We start from the raw sequence: 18,115 nt of genomic DNA, 5'->3' as shown, positions 1-18,115 counted from the left end.
GTATATATATATATATATATATATAACAGAAAAGCAAATACTTATTACTGTACATGCATGCAATTTCAAGGCTTAAAAAATACTTTAAATAAAAAGTAAATATTAATAAACTAATAGTCAATAAATTGTTTACGTATAAAAAATATGTCATATAAATTACAAATTTTTATATTTTGAATTTTAAAAATTTTAAATAATTAATGTAAATTAATAGTAAAAAATAATATATTTATATTGTTTTATTTACTATACATATCATATAATTGAATTAAAATAAAATATGTAAAGGAAAAATATATGCAAACATTCCATTTACTTGAGACATTAGAAATATTTTTAAAATAAAAATTTTGAAAAGTTTATTATGCACTCTATTTTCATTCATTTATTTAATAAAATTTTTATTTATTTCATAAGAAAAATTTACTTTTTATACTATATATATTTTGAATTTTTAAGAATGTTTGTATACTTTGTGAAATATGTTAATATATACATATACATATACATATAAATCAATTATTATTTATAATAAAAGATACTTGAAAAAATACACACATATATATTCGAATATACAGATTATTTTTTCATTAATAAATGTTAGATAAAATTTTAATTTTAAAATTTAACATAAAAATTTTAAAATTATTATTTTGTATGATTTTAACTCAATATATTTGGAACTCACAACATGCAAATAATGTGGAGGTTGCACAACAGTAACAGGCACATTAATCAACACCAAACGAACAACATCAATACCATCTCACACTTTCAACACATTTCAAGCAGTGACGAAGAGCGGATACTGCAACAGTTACAAAACAATTAATGCGAAACATTATTTAAATTTAAATAAATATTTTCATTAATTACATTTTCTATTGTTTCTTTTTACTTATTCTTCGATAAAATTTTACTTATTTCTTATTTAATTTATATTATATAATTTCAGTTTGTTTCATATTAAATTTTTATTTATTTATTTTTGTTTTTGGCCAATCAAATGTTTTTTGGTTTATTACTTAAAAGCATTTTCAAATATATATTATAAATATACATGCTCTTTTTAATTAATTAAAGACTATCAAGAAACTTAAGTAACAAATCTAAAATTAAAGCTATTTATTACACTGCTTCAAATAAATTCATTATGATAAATGAAAATGATAACAAACTATTCTTTCTACTGGCTTATACAGTTAAACATATAGTTTAAAAGTTTAAATTATATAATTCCTTTAAAATAAAGAAACAGTGTTTAATTTATATTTTGGGCTCATCTTCAATTATGCTAATTTCTATTTATTTTGAAGTAAACTTGCATTGAATATATTACTCTCATAAAATTACATAATTTATACTTTATTTTATCTATCAACAGGCTAATTTCCTTCACAATGTTGATCTTTTTAATCAAGTTATATTTTTCATAAACTGACCAGGCACTCCCAGTAAAGAAAATTCTTTAATTACTGGTCATTTAAACTGAAGAATTTTTAGGAAGCATTTATGTGACTCAGCTGAATCCACCATAGAGTGAAGTCCTTGTGGGGTCAAACTTTAAAAATTTTATTGCTCTTCTGTTCCAATGCTATCTAGGCCTGGTACTAAGTGAAACCTATTAGTATTTTCTCATGTTTAAATGTAGATAGCATCTAAATATCATTGTGGATTGTTAACTTGCTCAATAATTCAATAATTAATATACACAAGCTCTATTTGTCTTTGTCTTTAATTTCTCTTTGTCATAATTAACAATGAAATATTCAACATTTTCAGTAATATGTTCTTTCTAAAATACAGTAGAGCAGTGTTTTTCAACCTTCTTGAATACACGACCCCTTTTCAAGTTAAAAAATTCTGGCGACCCCCCAGGGCCATATTAAAACTATATTAGTGATTTTAAAAACTATGTATTTAATTTTCTTTCTGTTAAGACCTAAATATCGATCGAAAAACAAATTGAACTGTAAAATAAACAAGCACAGCCTTCTCACTAAAATTGTAGTTTTTTTTATTGTAGTGTAGGATCTACAAACACTTGTCTTTTTCTTTTACAGTGCCCCCGGTGTAACGCTTTGCAACCACCCCTGGGGGTCGCGACCCACAGGTTAACTGCACTGCAGTTAACATTTGGATAATTGATGCTCTACTGCACTGCAGTAGAGCATCAATTATCCAAATGTCGATCTACCAAAACGTCAATTAACCAAAAGCTTTCCAATTGACAAATTTAAATTTCCACTAGTGCTGTAGTGCAGCAATCTTTGGCTATGTCTTGAGCTACTCCATTATTATTTTTGTTGGTGTCTGTGTTTTAGCTGGCAGCACTGGCACGACCATGAGAGGGTACTTAAGGATGAGCTAGGATTTGAAAGAATTTCAACATGGGATAGGTTAATATATTTTTTCATACATAATCGGTTATCCAAAAAATCAATTTTCCGAACAATCCCAGTCCCCAATTGATTCGGATAATCAAAATACATCAGAAAAACAGCAATCTTTCTGTTGTTTTAAAACTGAATTAGACCTGGGAGAATAACACACATGCATAAAATACAGCATATATACAGACAGTAAGAAAACAAAAATGTTTTCTGAAGTTCTACTAAAACCAAACAGAAAACTGATTAGTCTAAGTTTCCTTTTTTTTTTATTTGTTGAAAATTTATATCAAAGTGTAGCCATTAGAAAGTCTCTCACAACTCAGCAAAACTGCATTGGGTACTGGCATAGTGGTATTGAAGATATGAAAAACCATAATGGAACCTTGAATATATATCTTCATCCTGAAAATACTGTAGTGTGTACTGATTATTAATCTAATACCCTTATTATTATTATTATTTCATATTCATACTCCTATTAATGTAGTTATAGTCTGTGGATATGTTTTAAAAATTCTGGGAAGATTCTAATTTAACAGCTCTACTGAGTAACTTGTCCCTTGGTAGTGTATTTTAAAAGCATTCCCATTACCTAAAACTGGGCTAGTCTTAAGTGTAGCATCACTGCATCACACATGCATGAGCAAAACTAGTTACTGGTTTATCCCAAAATCGGTGAGTGAATGGTGAATTATCCATTCACATTTGACTGAAAATGTCAAATCATCATAATTTGATTTAAAATGTTACCATACTATATATAAATAAATAATTCTGCAATCATTCATTCATTCATTTTATCCAGTACTCTTTCCTTTAAAAAATTTCACCAAATAGCTCTAAATTTCATTAATTTTTTCTGGGGACTACTGTCTCAGACCCCTCTCCATGTTCCTGGAAGAAGCCACTGCCAGACCAACCACAGCTTCCCTATGACCTGTTTTTAATTTTCTGGCTGTTCTATATAACAAAGGAAAAGTATAGCAATTGGCCAAAAAATGACCCCAAGATTTTTATATTTTTGGACTCAGAGGACCTTGAAATGTTGAGAAATGAAAAAAGATTCAAGGGTTTTTTCTGTATGTATGATGTTAGTGTGTGTATGTGGGGGGCACAATTTTTTCACCCTCTTTGAAGCTTAATAACTCTCATGCTTTTTGTCAAAAATTTCTAAAATCTTACAGGGATGTTTGTTTATTAGAGGATTGATACTATTAAATTTTGTTGAATAAAGGTCAAGAGGATGGAGAGATAAAGGAGTATTGTGTATCTCCAGTAGGGTTGAACTTAATGACAATTTTACTTATTAGCATTTACAATTTTTTATAAAACCCACCCCTACTCTCAAAATTAAGCTTTTTGCCATTTTATAATAAAAAACAACTTTTTATATTTTTAACTACCATTTATCTGCAGAGATAAGACGATAGTTGAATCATAAAAAAGGTCCCCAAAATCCAGGGTCGTCTTATAGGATAGATACAAAAAAATTTAGATTGAAATTTATATAAATTAAAACCATTATAAAATAAAACAAATCACTCACCAATGTATTTAAATAGCCCATACAACATTTTTGTGAATAGTCAAAGTCATTACCTGAATGCCCAAATCTGTGCAAATGTTGGCAATAATCACAAGGCAGTACTGTCAGATAGAAAATAAAATTTGTTTATTTGAGAAATTACAAATAGAGCATAATTCCATATATGCTATACAGTATTATTATCCAGATGATGTTCGCTGATCTAAACTAAATTTATAGGCCATTGATAGTCTTATAGGACAGATATATGTTAAAACTATAAAACTTCGACAAAAATTTATACCTCATCCTATCTGAAGGTCGTCTTATCTGCAGAAATATACGGTAATATCATATCAGATGGTGCCACCAAATGTTGGAAAGTTAAGCAACATGTTGCTGGACTTTTGTTTCTTGATCCTCTATATCAGAAATGGGCAACCCATTGCTGACAGTAATATTTTTTGCGGCCCTTGTAAAATATGAATAGATATATCAATTTTCCAGCTTAAGGAAGTATGCAACAAAAATTCAAATGTTATTTTCTACAAGTTATGTATGTGAATAGTTTTTCCACAATGAATTTAGTAAAAATTAAAATGAAAAACCAGCTAACAGACACATTAAAACTAATTTAAAGCTAGCAGTGACTAATATTTAACCAAATATTTCTGATATATTATGTTTACATCAGTTCCAGAAGCTAAATTAAGTATAAGAATTTATAATTATATATGAATAAATAATTGTGATTTACCAACATTTTTTTCCTCTTTTCTCTTGTATGCGGCCCGCGTCAGTTAAAAAGTTTTGAAATGCGGCCCTTATATAGAAAAAAGTTGCCCATCTCTGCTCTATATCTTCATCACAAAAAATTATACTAACCCACTAACATTGGGCCAACTTTGGCAATTAATCAGATCCAGATTAATTGGCATCTTATTGATTTAAACAACATCTATTTGTCATTGGCATTCAATAAAGGGATGATATAAGTAAGTTACCATCATGCTGATGTTTACATCATTGTTTTATTACCAATATTGGGCCATCGATTAAGAGCCATAGGTGTTCCTAAATTGATAAAAGTGACCAAACATCTTTGCCATTAGTCTCTGTTTCTAGTAAATACTTGTGCTCACGAAATGATTTACAGAGAAGGCTTAAATGTTTGATAAAAATGTTTTGCATGTATTACTATTATTTATTAACTTAAACAAAAGAACAGTCAATACTCTATGGAAAAGTAGTTATTTAAAATCACTGCAACTGTTGAGTCTAAAAGAGTTTAAACATCTGCAATTTAAAAAGTACAAGAAAGGCTTTTTAATCATACCCATTGTGGATTCAATCAGACTAACAATAAGAGCAACTGGGTGGCAAGTGTTAGGGTTGACAAACTGCTATAGACCAATAAAAAAAATTCCTGGGGTTTTCAATTATCCAAATTTGCTCCCACATCCCCAAAAGCTGATGCTTTAACCACTTTGATCATCCAGCCATCAAATTCTCAGATTATATGAGGTATAATAATATGTATTTTAAAAATTTATTATGAAAATATTAAAGAAGCTATTTACAAGGTGTGACAATTTAATTCCCAGAATGCATCTTTAAAAAATATCCATGTAAAACTGTACACTAGTGGCTACTGTCACTTTCAAAGTACTCTCCTTGTGCATCAAGCAATTAAAATATATTTTGAAAAGTGTGGATAAAGTACTTGTCTTGTCTTGATTGATTTGGTTATATTTCATCCAGGCACAGTCAAGTCTCTACTTATGCCACTTTTTGTAAAGTGTTAGTTTCAGTTTCAGTTGGTGGTGACAAAAGATTTTGCTTTTAATTAATATATATATATATCTATACTAATATTATAAAGAGGTAAAGTTTGTAAGTTTGGATGTAGGAGGTAATCTCCGAAACTACTCATCCAATTTCAAAAATTCTTCACCAATATTTAGAATGGAACTTGAAGGCGGACATAGGCTGTATATTATTCCATTAAACATTCATATAAATTAAAAGATATCTAGGATTAAGGCTTTTATGTCCAACAGATTGCGCTAACTCCACAAGTACGATGACCTAAGTTAGCTTTTCTGTGAGGATGAACTAAAGCAGATCATCTTCTATCTATCTATATAAATAAAAATGTAATGTTCATTTGTTCCTATGGATTCCTTTGAAATTTTGACACAATGTTGCATTCGAATACACACGTGTTTTTATATAATATACATGTCGAAATTCCCCCCCACTGTGGGAGATGGACAGGATTAAGGCTTACCATGAAGAACTCTGCTTCTATTTATACTATTTTAGATGCGGTTTTTTGCATTTTTGATTGTGTTTTAATAGGGTACATCAAGAGAATGTACACTAAGAAGGGATTTTTTGAAAAATCCCCCCCACGGGGAAGTGTTATACATTTATAATAGATACATTTTGAGCCACAACAACGCGTGGTGGGGTCTGCTAGTATATATATAAAATGGATACAGATAATATTGTATTATATACAATATTGCATTGTAGGCATTTTTATGCATGAAATGCTGCTAAAAATGTAAAAAAAAAAAAAAACTTTGTTTTGGGAGTCAGAAACAGATTAATCCATTTTACATTGTTTATGGAAACATTTTTTTTATTTGAGAACAAATCAGTTTCTGAATAACATTTAGAAACAAATTAAGTTTGTAAACTGATGCTTAACTGTATATTACATCATTGAAACAAGCAGATGCAAAATACCCAATGAAAAGTAACTGTGCTTAAATAAAATAATTAACCAGCAAAATAGTAAATGAAAAACTGAAACCCTAAACCTCAAACATTTTAGATATTAACAAATATCTTTTAATGGTCACTAATGGTAATGTTGGCTACTTGTTGGTACTTTATTTGGCACTAATGTTGGCACTTTTAAAAGTAATGTTGACAAATGTTGGTGAAACTTTTGGAATTAGTTGTAACATAACATCTCAAGCTATTTTTACACATATAAGTATTCTAACTGAAAATAAATATTTGTATTTACCAATTCAATTTAAACAATTTTTGTTATAAAATACAAAAAGTTTCAGTTGATAACGAAATTTCAAGCTATTTTTCAGCTTTTTTCTGGTACTCAAAATTCTCAGTTAATTCACTGCTTTCCAGATTTTTGCTGTGGGTGGGGATCCTAGTATTACAAAAAACAGCCATAAAACAATACTGGATGAATTACTATTAATTAATAACTAATCATTAAGTTTTACATTTCTTAATTCTTTTTTAACATATCCTTTTAATGTCAGAGTACTTGTAAAATAAAACCAGAAGTCTATTAACTGTAATCTACTTAATATTATCAGCTAATTATTGAATATTATGATGAGTATAAATAATTACAGTAAGCAGATTCTACTGTATTTAGAAAAGCAATAAATATATTTTAACTGAAAAACTGAAATTTTAATTTCTAAATATCTATTTAAAAATGATTATATGTTAAAAACTTTAATTAAATTTTATTTAATGTAGTTCCATTTTTATATTTGAGTAATATCAAAATTTTGAAATGTTTTAATATTCAAAATCTAACAAACTGAAATTATAAATTTTTCAAATTATTACATAAGAGATCAAAGTTAAATTATAAAATTATTATAATTTGCTTTCTTCTTTTTTTAAAATGTTATATTTATGTGACTAAGATAAGTTTTCATACGTTTAATTTATTGCAATCAAAAATTTTTTCAATAATCAGAGAGAACAACTATAGTAGTTAAAAGATAATCAATATTACATATGAAAACAGCATCAATTAAATATCACTGAACTATTATAATAAAAACCATTACAAAATGGTACTGTAAATATATTTTTTATAGTTTAAATAAAGTTAAACTAGTCAATGTAGTTAACTTAATAAAGTAACAAATCTACCTTTAATGATAGGTAAGATTAGAAAAATGTTAATATTTTTGACCCTGTTAATGGGCCATCTTCATAATTATAATCATTAACCTATATATATAACAGGCCATCTTCAGGCATGACACCTGAAGTGGTCCATTAACCATGTCAAAAACATTAGCATTTCTAATCTTATCCACTGTTAAAGGTGTATTGTGTATTGGTTACTTCATTAGTTTAAATATAATATTTATAAAAATTAAATAATTATTCAAATATATAAAAACATTGAATATTTTAGAATACAATTTAATATTAGAAATATTCTGTAAATTTGTGAGTTATTTTATATTTCTATATGTGAGTATCTTAATTTATATTTATTCAATATTTATTAATAATAGAATATTTAATTTAATTTGTCTTTCCATAATTATTTCCATATGGAAATTATGTAACTATCTATTAAATAAATAAAATGCTTCATGTAAATGTTTAACTATGTTTCTCTAGGCAATCATAATTGATTAACATATTAGGAAATATGTAACTGATATAAAATTAATATGAACAGAATATAATAGTTTATCATTAAGGTGAATTTTCTTACAAAAACAAGAACTATACAGCAATTGTTTTGCTGAAGTATTTTACTTCTCTACATGCAATTTACAAAATGCATTAGACTATCTTAGTCAATCAACACAATGGCATCTGAACAATAATTTTTTAAAAAACTCCCTTAACATTTACAATTACAAACATTTTAAAATTACATTTGATACAATCTTACTACAACATAATTTATCAACATGGTTCAAGAAAAAGGGTTAAAAACACTTTATCAGTTAGTTACTTTTAATAATTTATTCAATTATGATTATGTGTAAAACACACAATTCCAATCAGGAATGTTTTCTGATTTTGGTTTATCGGATAATTTTTTACACAAAAAATTTACAAGTAGTTTATGGCCAGTCTTATATGTATTTTTCACTATCAAACATAAATAGTCTATATGATAAATGCAAATGTATATTTTGTGTTTTATATGTAACATTAGACACTGATTCATATATTCAATCAATAAAATGAAATGTTTGAAAATCAAATGATTTCATTAATTTCCATTTGTAATAGCATCAGCTAATGTTAAAACAATGAAATTTATTACAATAAGAAAATATTATTCATTTGAGTAAAAAATTTCATTTAATTAAAATATCCATAAATATAATGAAAAATAAGCATTTCAAAATTTTCGTATATGTTTAATCATTAGCATTTTATGAATAACTTATGAAAAAATACCCTATTATTTTATGTTAATAATGAAGTCAATATAAAGTTGACATACTACAAGTATTCTTACAAAGCTCATGGAATAGTTCATGTACTATTTCTCCATTTCTCTCTATAGCTTACATTTTCACTACTATATCCTCTCCTATTGTAATACTAGTGTTATGATTGTGTTAAAAATTTATTTTATTATTATGGTATATAAATATACTTCAGTTTCAAATTTTAGCTATGATATTAAAGACTGCACAATTAATTGTTACAATAAATTACAAACTATATCAAAAATAAACATTATATATCTAACAATAAAAGTTATATCAATTCTTAAATTTATAGATTAAATAAAATCATTAAGCTATACATATGAAATATTTATTTTACATTTATTAGTTATTTTTTATGTCATTTTTTATGATGATGTGAGAATTCAAATGCCCACATTTTTGTTTGATCCATTTTACAAAATTTAATATTTTTAAATTAATATTTTTTAAAATTTTGGAAGAAAAATTTTGTTTAAACTAAAAAGGAAACCGCTGTAACACACTTCCTCACCAACGGAAGTTGAATATCCTTTCTCTTTACACCTTATCTCAAAAACTTTAGTCACCATACTAAAGTTCAACCCTTCTGAACATCCCCACTCATCCTGTTGATGTGTTAAAAATCCTACATACTAATTGGAGGAGATCTTTTGAAAATAGCAGTTCATTCCCTATGATCGAGGAGTTCATAAAAGGTCTTCATAGAGCTAAGATCCTATTCAAACGAGTCTCCAAAGGCTAACGCCCATAATCATAGAAGAGTCCGTCACCATTTTCTCCAAAGATGAAGCAGTATTTCCCATGAGCCATTTAATTTCTTAAGATAAAGATGTAATATAGAGGCGACTTTATCTTCTGAGTATCCTACCCAGAAGATAAAGTCGCCGAACATAATACAAACTTTTCTCGACGCTTCCAACGGAACAACATCATTAAATACAAGATATCTACAAATCTGTTAAGATAGTATAATATTAGAAACCATGTAATCTCTCTCTCTCACTAGTTAGGAAGCTTTCGTATATTGTAATCTTGGTTTATTTTAATTTTGTTTCATTAAATAATTTTTGTTATGTTTAAATATGATCTCATTAATGACTAAAATCCACGCCTTTGTCCACTCCACTTACTCGCGACCCTGTCACTCAAAATTCCATGCGAATGCATGATAGTCCACGAATTTGACTATCTGGTGTCAGGAAAAAGCAACTTACAGGGAATCATTGATGACCCCTGTTTCCTTAAAGTATTAGGAAGTCATCTGTTGACAAAGTGAACAAATCTTACGATTTTGTGCCATGTAAGTGACATAGGGTTAGAATTAACCAACTCTATGCCGATGGCTTCTCACAATGATATTTGAAAATCTTTGGAATCTTGAAAAGCATATATCTGAGCTTTTAGGTTTTTAAAAATTGTTCTTTCCAAGTATTTTTGTATTCATCCTTTTAAAAATTGTTTTATGTTCTTTACACCAAAGACAGATAGAAATATTTGAATATGTTATTTTTTTTTTTATTGTTTTAAAACATCTAGTAAAGCAAAATATTCTGTTTTTCTGAATTTAGATCTAATATACAGGCAACCCCCATTTAAATCAGTTCCTGCCAGAAAACTTTTAAGTAGGAGTCTATCTCCTATCACTTTAAACAAAAAAATTATCAGATAACCAAAACGTTTTGGCAATTTTTTTATATTTTTAATATTATAAAAAATCACACAAACACTTTTGGCTACCTGATTTAATACATTACATGTCATATCAAAATGACTGAGTAATTCTCAAAAATATGATACAACACCTTTATATATGTTAAAAACTATGAAATTAGTATATAATGCATTGCTTTCTAATTGTCAAACAGTATACAGTAGTTAACAAATAGTTGCTTAGTATACAGTAACATGCACAATTTGCATGCCATACTGCAAACATTGTTTACAATATAGTATGGCAAATAATACACAACAATAATAAGATTTGTTTTTAAAAATGAAGAAAAAATATACAAATATACAATGACACGTTCTTAACAGAGTCTTCAACACTTATGTAATTGAAGAATGATTTGTTACTGTTAGTGATGACACAAAAACATATTTAGACATTCTGCAATAGGATGTATTATGATATGATATGATGCTAAATGCTGTACTATGTGCCAACTACAAGTACAGTGGGTGATCAGTTAACAAACAGTTTGGTTAATGAACAAATCAGATAACGAACACTTTTGCGAAAGATTTTTATGTTCAGACAACGAACACCTCAGAGAACAAACACAATAAGAAACAACATAAAATAATGAATAATGATTGGTCTTCCATTGTCTTCAGACAACAATTCAAAACTTTTTGAGCGCAGGAGACGTCGACATCGACGCTCAACCCGGTATATACTGATCGGATAGCATTCCTCCAAACTTTGAAACTCTCCTTTGTAATTTCAGCCTTTTATTTTTCTGACAGAAAAACTTTTTACAGTATTCGTGAGATTGTCAGGCAGGCACTCGTTAAGTTTTGCATCGGTTTTAATTTTCAAAAGATGAAAGTACAATAGCATAGGTAGAGAGTGGGTAGATGTCTGATGTCTATTGTTGCTGGGCAGTATAGCTTGAACAGGTCTACAGTAGGCCACAGTTCAATCTTATCTAAGAAAGATACTGTACTATCAAGAAGACTCAAGTAGCTTAAGGAGTAACAAAAATCACATCTGAGAAATAAAGAACATTGAAGAGTTCATAATGGAATCTGAAACTGATCTGAAGACAAAAGAACGCCAAGAACTCTTGAATGAATAACACCAAGAAACTTAGTGAGAGATGTTTTTTCTGAAAAAGAGAATTAATGTCAATACCTGCTATTAAACATTTTTTTGAAGATGTGGAATGATGTCAGAACAATGGTCTTAAAATGGCATCCAAACCAGGGTGAGGTTAATAGGTTTAGGATCTCTACAATTACATTGCTATTAATTACTTCTGAAAAATCTTGAAGAAGAGAGAAAAGCAATTGACATTAGACAGATTCTTTAACCCCACAAACAGAAAAATCATGACTAATAAAAATGGAAGACTGTGTGTATATATATACATATATATATGTATGTATTTTTATTATTACATATAAATGAATGTAGTAAGAAAGTATATAATTTTTTATTTTTTGGGGTCTCCAGAACAAATTAATCAAATTCCCATAAACTCTTAAGGTAAATCGATAGTTAACAAACAAAGTCTTGGAACGGATTGTTTGTTTACTGATCACCCACTGTATATTCAAAATGCATATTCTATTTCTTAACACACAGAACACTTTTCTAAATGTCTACATATGATTATAATGTTCTAATCATTTTGGATTTGGAATATAACTGGAGAGTTTTCTTCATAATGTTTTGTTAAAGATGTTGTATTAAATTTTTGGGACATAAATATAAATTTTTCTTATATAAAATTGACTAAAAATGTATTGAGAGAGAAAAACATTCTATAAAGTATTAAAAATTAAAAGTTGTTTTATTGGAAAAATGTAAAATGAGACACATTTAAATTTTTTTATTAAGATTATTATTTTTTAATTTGATTTTTTTATTGAGAAAATGTAAAATGAGATGTTAAGAGAGGTTGCTTGTATTGATCAATAAACAATGAAACTTTAATGAAGTCATGATGTAATTCAAATATTAAATTTTATTAATGTATAAATTTTATTAAACTTAAAAATTTGTAGATTATACAGAAATAATGACTTATTGAAGATTACTAATGAAAAATAATCAGTTTAATATTTATTATTATTATTTTTTTATGTTGTTTTAGCAAAAATGAGAAGAAAGACCAATAAAAAATGAATTCTAGTTTATAAAATATTATTTAAATATGAAAATAAATTTTAAAAACACTAATTATTATTCAATATTATAATCATAAAACGATATGTTATAATTATAGCTAATTACTTACCAAATCAGTTCCCAAATCAATGCATAAAATTGTAACAGTACCTAAAGGTAAAGGGACATCAGCTAAAATAAAAAGTAAAAATGGAGTGATCTCTGGAATATTGCTTGTAAGTGTATAAGCTATAGATTTCTTCAAATTGTCAAATATAAGCCTTCCTAAAAGTGTAAAATTGTAAATTTTAATGTAAAATTTATACAAACAACTTTTAAATTTAATTATATTTACATTTATATTATATTATAATTACAAACATTTATATTATAAAATTAAGAATTTTGAATGCAGATTATAATGCAAATAAAAAACTTTCAATTATACAACTATAAAATTTTTTTATCAATAATTGATTGATCAAAATGATTTCATTCTCAAACTCTAAATATATATTAAAATTTCTTCAAAAATTCACATAGTTATTATTCTTTTAAACATTTTCAATCCTTTATTTATAAAAATGCTTTTAGCTTCTGTTCAGCCATCTTCAGTTTTTTACATTTCAAAAACAAAGAATGCTATCTTTTACAAATGATACATAACACAGAACTTTCAAATAAACAATTTTAAATATTTAAAAAAAAGTATCATAAAAGAGCCAAAAGGAGAAAATTTTAAATATTTTAAATCATTATAGGAATTTGACAGTTATACTCAAATTTATCATATTATTTGAAAAGTCATTACATCAATCTAAATTAGCTGATTTTATAGCCTACAGAATGTTAAATGCTACTAAACCCTCAGACTATTTCCTTAAATTAACTGTGATTCTACAACTAATAGATATTAAAGCATAGTAAAACCTAAACATAGTAAAACCTAAACAACTCTGTTATCTATTAAACTATTTATATTCCAGAGCAAATATATATGTATTTGCTCTAGAAGTCATATAAATTGGCTGGTTTGTCCCAGCAAATTTTGACTTCCTTTTACCAAACTCACATCATTAGTGAAGTAACTACACTCTATAATGACCTTTAGCGATTATATTCTTTAATCCTAACAGCAATTGATCTTGATGTTGAACCTATGTAAAATGTGAGGCCTGGACCTCACCCTTTGATAGGAGACCAGCTGTTGAACCAAAGTCAATAAACCGGTGACATACTTTCACAAACAGAACTGGGCCATGAAGAAATGGGGTGTGATATGATTTAATTGTTGCATTCCAAAATCTAATTGACACATCCCCGATCACAGACTTTGAGGATTTTTCCCTGACTGGAGATTGACAGCCAGGGAAATTTTGGTGGTCACCTTACACAGAGTTTAAAGTGGAAAATGTGAGTGCGCCTTAAGAGGGGTGGTGGCTGGGACCATATGAACCCAGCTACATCTTCTACAAGACAAGAGAAAAACACATTGAAAGAAATTTATGGGACAGTTGCTTGGGAAAGAACTTGACCAAACCCTGGGGGGAGTTGTCTGGGTGGGGGTGTTCGACAACCTCACAATCCGAATAGCATCCCAGGCAACAGATCTTGACCAATAGAGTTACAGGAGACCACTGTTTCGGACAAACCAAAAAGTGGGATTTTGTGCAAAGATGGTATAAAAGTCCAAAGTCCCAAGGACATGGAGAGGTTTGAAGCCAAATAGTCATTCCTTTAGACCCAGACCACCTAAGAAGTATCAGAGACAAAAGATAATATCTGAAATGCTAAACGAGTACGGAAAAGGTATGAAGGACTCGACTTCCCAAAGCAGACTTCTCTATGCAGACGAGTATGAAAAATGACTAGAGACTCAACTTCCCAATGTGAACTTTTCTACCCCTCAAACCTCCAAAACCATCAGCAACCAATGGAGATAAACTTTCTCCTGTTTGTGTGAACCATCTTTCACTTTGTGTAGCATCTTTTGACTAGATGGCATAGTACCTCCTCTTCAAGCATGTTTTGTCTTATTAAACACAATTAATTTTGTCACATCAGTATCTGTCTGAGTCTCTGTGTTCAGCACTGTTACCTACATACATACAAACCATTCTCACATCATCCTGACCAAGTCTCAGGAAACGCAAGTGTCTCTGCCTCTCATAAAGGCAGACCATACATCAGCTATGACACCTTACAAAAAGTAGTCTTCATTAAGCTTAGATAAACTTATTGCATATATGTCTGATTTTGAAAGCTTATCTAACTTATTCTTGTCAGTCCTTAACAGGTTCATAATCAAGGAATCTTTTAACATCTAAAAAATTTTCTGATTTTTTGTGATGCTGCTAATGCTACCTCTTTACCTTTAACTATCATACCTCTTTCTTGTTTCATGTAGGTTAAGATAAACAGAGCATTTTCTAATAAAGCATTTTATAAAAGTATTTCTAAAAGAATTGAAGTGTTGTTTTTATTACAAAGTTTACTCTAATTTCAGCACTAGAGTAAAATCCTGACTTCCCTAAACCTGTTACCATCGCATAACGTGTATAAGATATGTTTGTCATCTGCTGTATATATCTTATACGTGTTGTTTTTATTTTATAACATATCATATTTCTTATTTTATAATTAGTTTATACGAAAGAACAGAATAAGTTTTTTCTAAAGTTTTGAATTATCTTTAAAAATCTTACCTTCTTCTACTCCAGTGACAATTGATGCAAAATTATCATCTAATAAAATCATATCTGCTGCTTGTTTACTAACATCACTTCCTGCAATTCCCATGGCTACTCCTGAAAATTTTTTAAAGATATATTAAATACATATTTCTAAAATTAAGCAGTCAATAATAAAATCTGTAATAGATCAAGAATAAATAAATGTGAAAATAACAGTAATAGGATCTAACAGTCTCACAGTGAATTAAGAATAATTCACTTTGAAACCTGTTTTTGATGATGTTATCAATATTTATATATTTTAATTAAGATGTATTTTTACCTATATCAGCTTTTTTTAAGGCAGGAGAATCATTAACACCATCTCCAGTAACAGCTACAATAGCACCTAATCTTTGACATCCTTCTACTATTATCAATTTCTGTTGAGGAGAAGTTCGTGCAAATACAATTTCCGTGTGATTACTCAGCACATCTTCTAATTGTTCCATTGTCATTTCTCTTAATTCAGAGCCATGAATTACTGCTGCTTTAGCATCTCTGAAATGCATTGATAACTGATTATTTTAAATAATCTTATTTAATATGTATATTGATGTCAATAGCTCTATTATTAATAGTCATTCAATTAAATACAAAAATCAAATTTTTCGAACAGCATGGCTCATAGCAGTTTATCATTGTAAACTTTCATGTTATTATCAAAAATTTTCAGTGCCCTGATATTGGTAGATTTAAAGCTTTTTTTATACTTATGGCAAAATTAAGTTCATAACATAGCAATAATATAAAATTCCTTATACAGTTGACAACAAAAGTAAATTACTACCTCTTGCCAATCAGCAAGATGATAAAAACGTATTGAGGTTGGATGTCACGCCAACTTTTATTTTAATTAAAGCTTCTTCAAAAACTTCAGACACTAAGGCGTTAAACACAATTAATATATTTTATTCTCTTAATTCAGAGCCATGAATTACTGCTGCATTTGTGGATACTTTGTTGCCAAGCGACAACAAAGTATCCACAAATGGAGCTGTCAATCATCTCGACACTAGCATCTGTAAGACAAAATCCAGCTCGGACAATACAAAGTCCCAAAGACCACTCTGTGAGACGGTACTTATCAACTTCCAACATGAGACTTCTGATATCAGACAAGGACAAGAAGTTCGTTCTATGCAGGGAGGAAGACTTTCTACGCAGGGCCACAGATTTTCTCAACCAGTCACAAGCTGTCATCTTACCGGAAGACCCAACAACAGCCGTATTAAGAAAAACAAGGAAAATAATTACTCTCCCAGGGGTCACTTCGGTTCTTTCGGGACGCTTGGACCCCCCATCCAACGTCGCGTGTCCCAGACTTTTCTTTGAAGCAAAAACACACAAGGAGAGCTGGCCATTAAGGCCTTTAGTCAATAAGCGATCCCACCCTACATACTTCCTTGAAAAAGCTCTTGCTAGATTGCTAGGTGGGCTACTTCCTTCCTCCTCCCAAGTAGTGTCCTCGTCTGTCACAGCTAAAGAGAGATTATGCGCTACGCTGGCTGGCTTGAATCCGGATACTTACAAATTTTATAAAATGGATGTGGTTGCGTTGTACCCGTCGGTACCGCACTTCGAAGCGGTGATGCTAGCCAATACCTTACTTATCAAAGAGGGCTTTACCGCACAGCAAGTTTTGGAGGTCCGTGAAGCATTACTCTTTATTACGGAGCACAATTACTTCTGCTTTAATGGAAAGATTTACCTGCAAAAGCGAGGGGTGTCAATGGGCTCGCCACTGTCAGCTGTACTGGCAGAACTCATCATGCGGCGAGTAGAACACAGTGTTTTTAAATTCCCTCGCTCCATAGCTTACCCCTTAATATATTTAAGATACGTAGACGACATTCTTTTGGCGTGGCAGGATACAGAAGACTCCTTCCGAGTATTCGAACACCACTTAACAAAAGTGTATGCCACTATACACTTCACGTGGGAGAAGGAAGTTGGAAGAAAAATCACTTTCTTGGACTTACACATACAAAAATCCCAGGAAGGCTTGAAGTTTTCCGTCTATCACAAATTTGGCAATATCCCACCCATAATACCGGCCACAGCCTGTCAACCGCAACAATATGTTAATGCGGCCATAGCCCCCTTGATCAGACGGGCTTTCGTACTACCATCGACGCAACATCTTATCAATGCCGAACTAGAAACTGTCCGCACAGCGGTGTACGCAGCGGGATATACTGCCTCCAAATACATCCATGTTAAAAATAAGGTCATACAGTCTCTCTTCCCTGCCACCACATTGCGCAGACCAAGAGATTGGACAACGCTCCGTCCCTCACTCCCATACTGTGGACACTTCACGTCCCGGATCTGCCGGATCTTCAGGCGGAATGGCTTTCGTTTACCTATTGCTCCACGAC

The 18,115-nt window shown here is 29.5% G+C and overlaps 1 protein-coding gene across 1 annotated transcript in view; it reads right to left on the bottom strand.

Moving 5' to 3' along the window:
• Positions 1–657: 657 nt before the first annotated feature.
• LOC111624000 (sodium/potassium-transporting ATPase subunit alpha-like) overlaps positions 658–18,115 on the bottom strand; it is a 45,232-nt gene continuing 27,774 nt past the window's right edge. Inside the window, exons 6-9 of the mRNA XM_023366769.1 lie at positions 16,018–16,235; positions 15,708–15,809; positions 13,133–13,287; positions 658–808 (exon numbers count right to left, since the gene is read on the bottom strand). Of these exons, the coding sequence (XP_023222537.1) occupies positions 785–808; positions 13,133–13,287; positions 15,708–15,809; positions 16,018–16,235 (499 nt within the window). The 3' untranslated portion in view covers positions 658–784. The remainder of the gene's footprint in view (positions 809–13,132; positions 13,288–15,707; positions 15,810–16,017; positions 16,236–18,115) is intronic.

This window comes from Centruroides sculpturatus, unplaced genomic scaffold (genome assembly GCF_000671375.1).
Source record: "Centruroides sculpturatus isolate CEXI.00-Female unplaced genomic scaffold, Cexi_2.0 scaffold326, whole genome shotgun sequence".
In the NCBI taxonomy this organism is placed as follows: domain Eukaryota; kingdom Metazoa; phylum Arthropoda; class Arachnida; order Scorpiones; family Buthidae; genus Centruroides; species Centruroides sculpturatus.
This window is presented reverse-complemented; position numbering and strand designations above follow the sequence as displayed.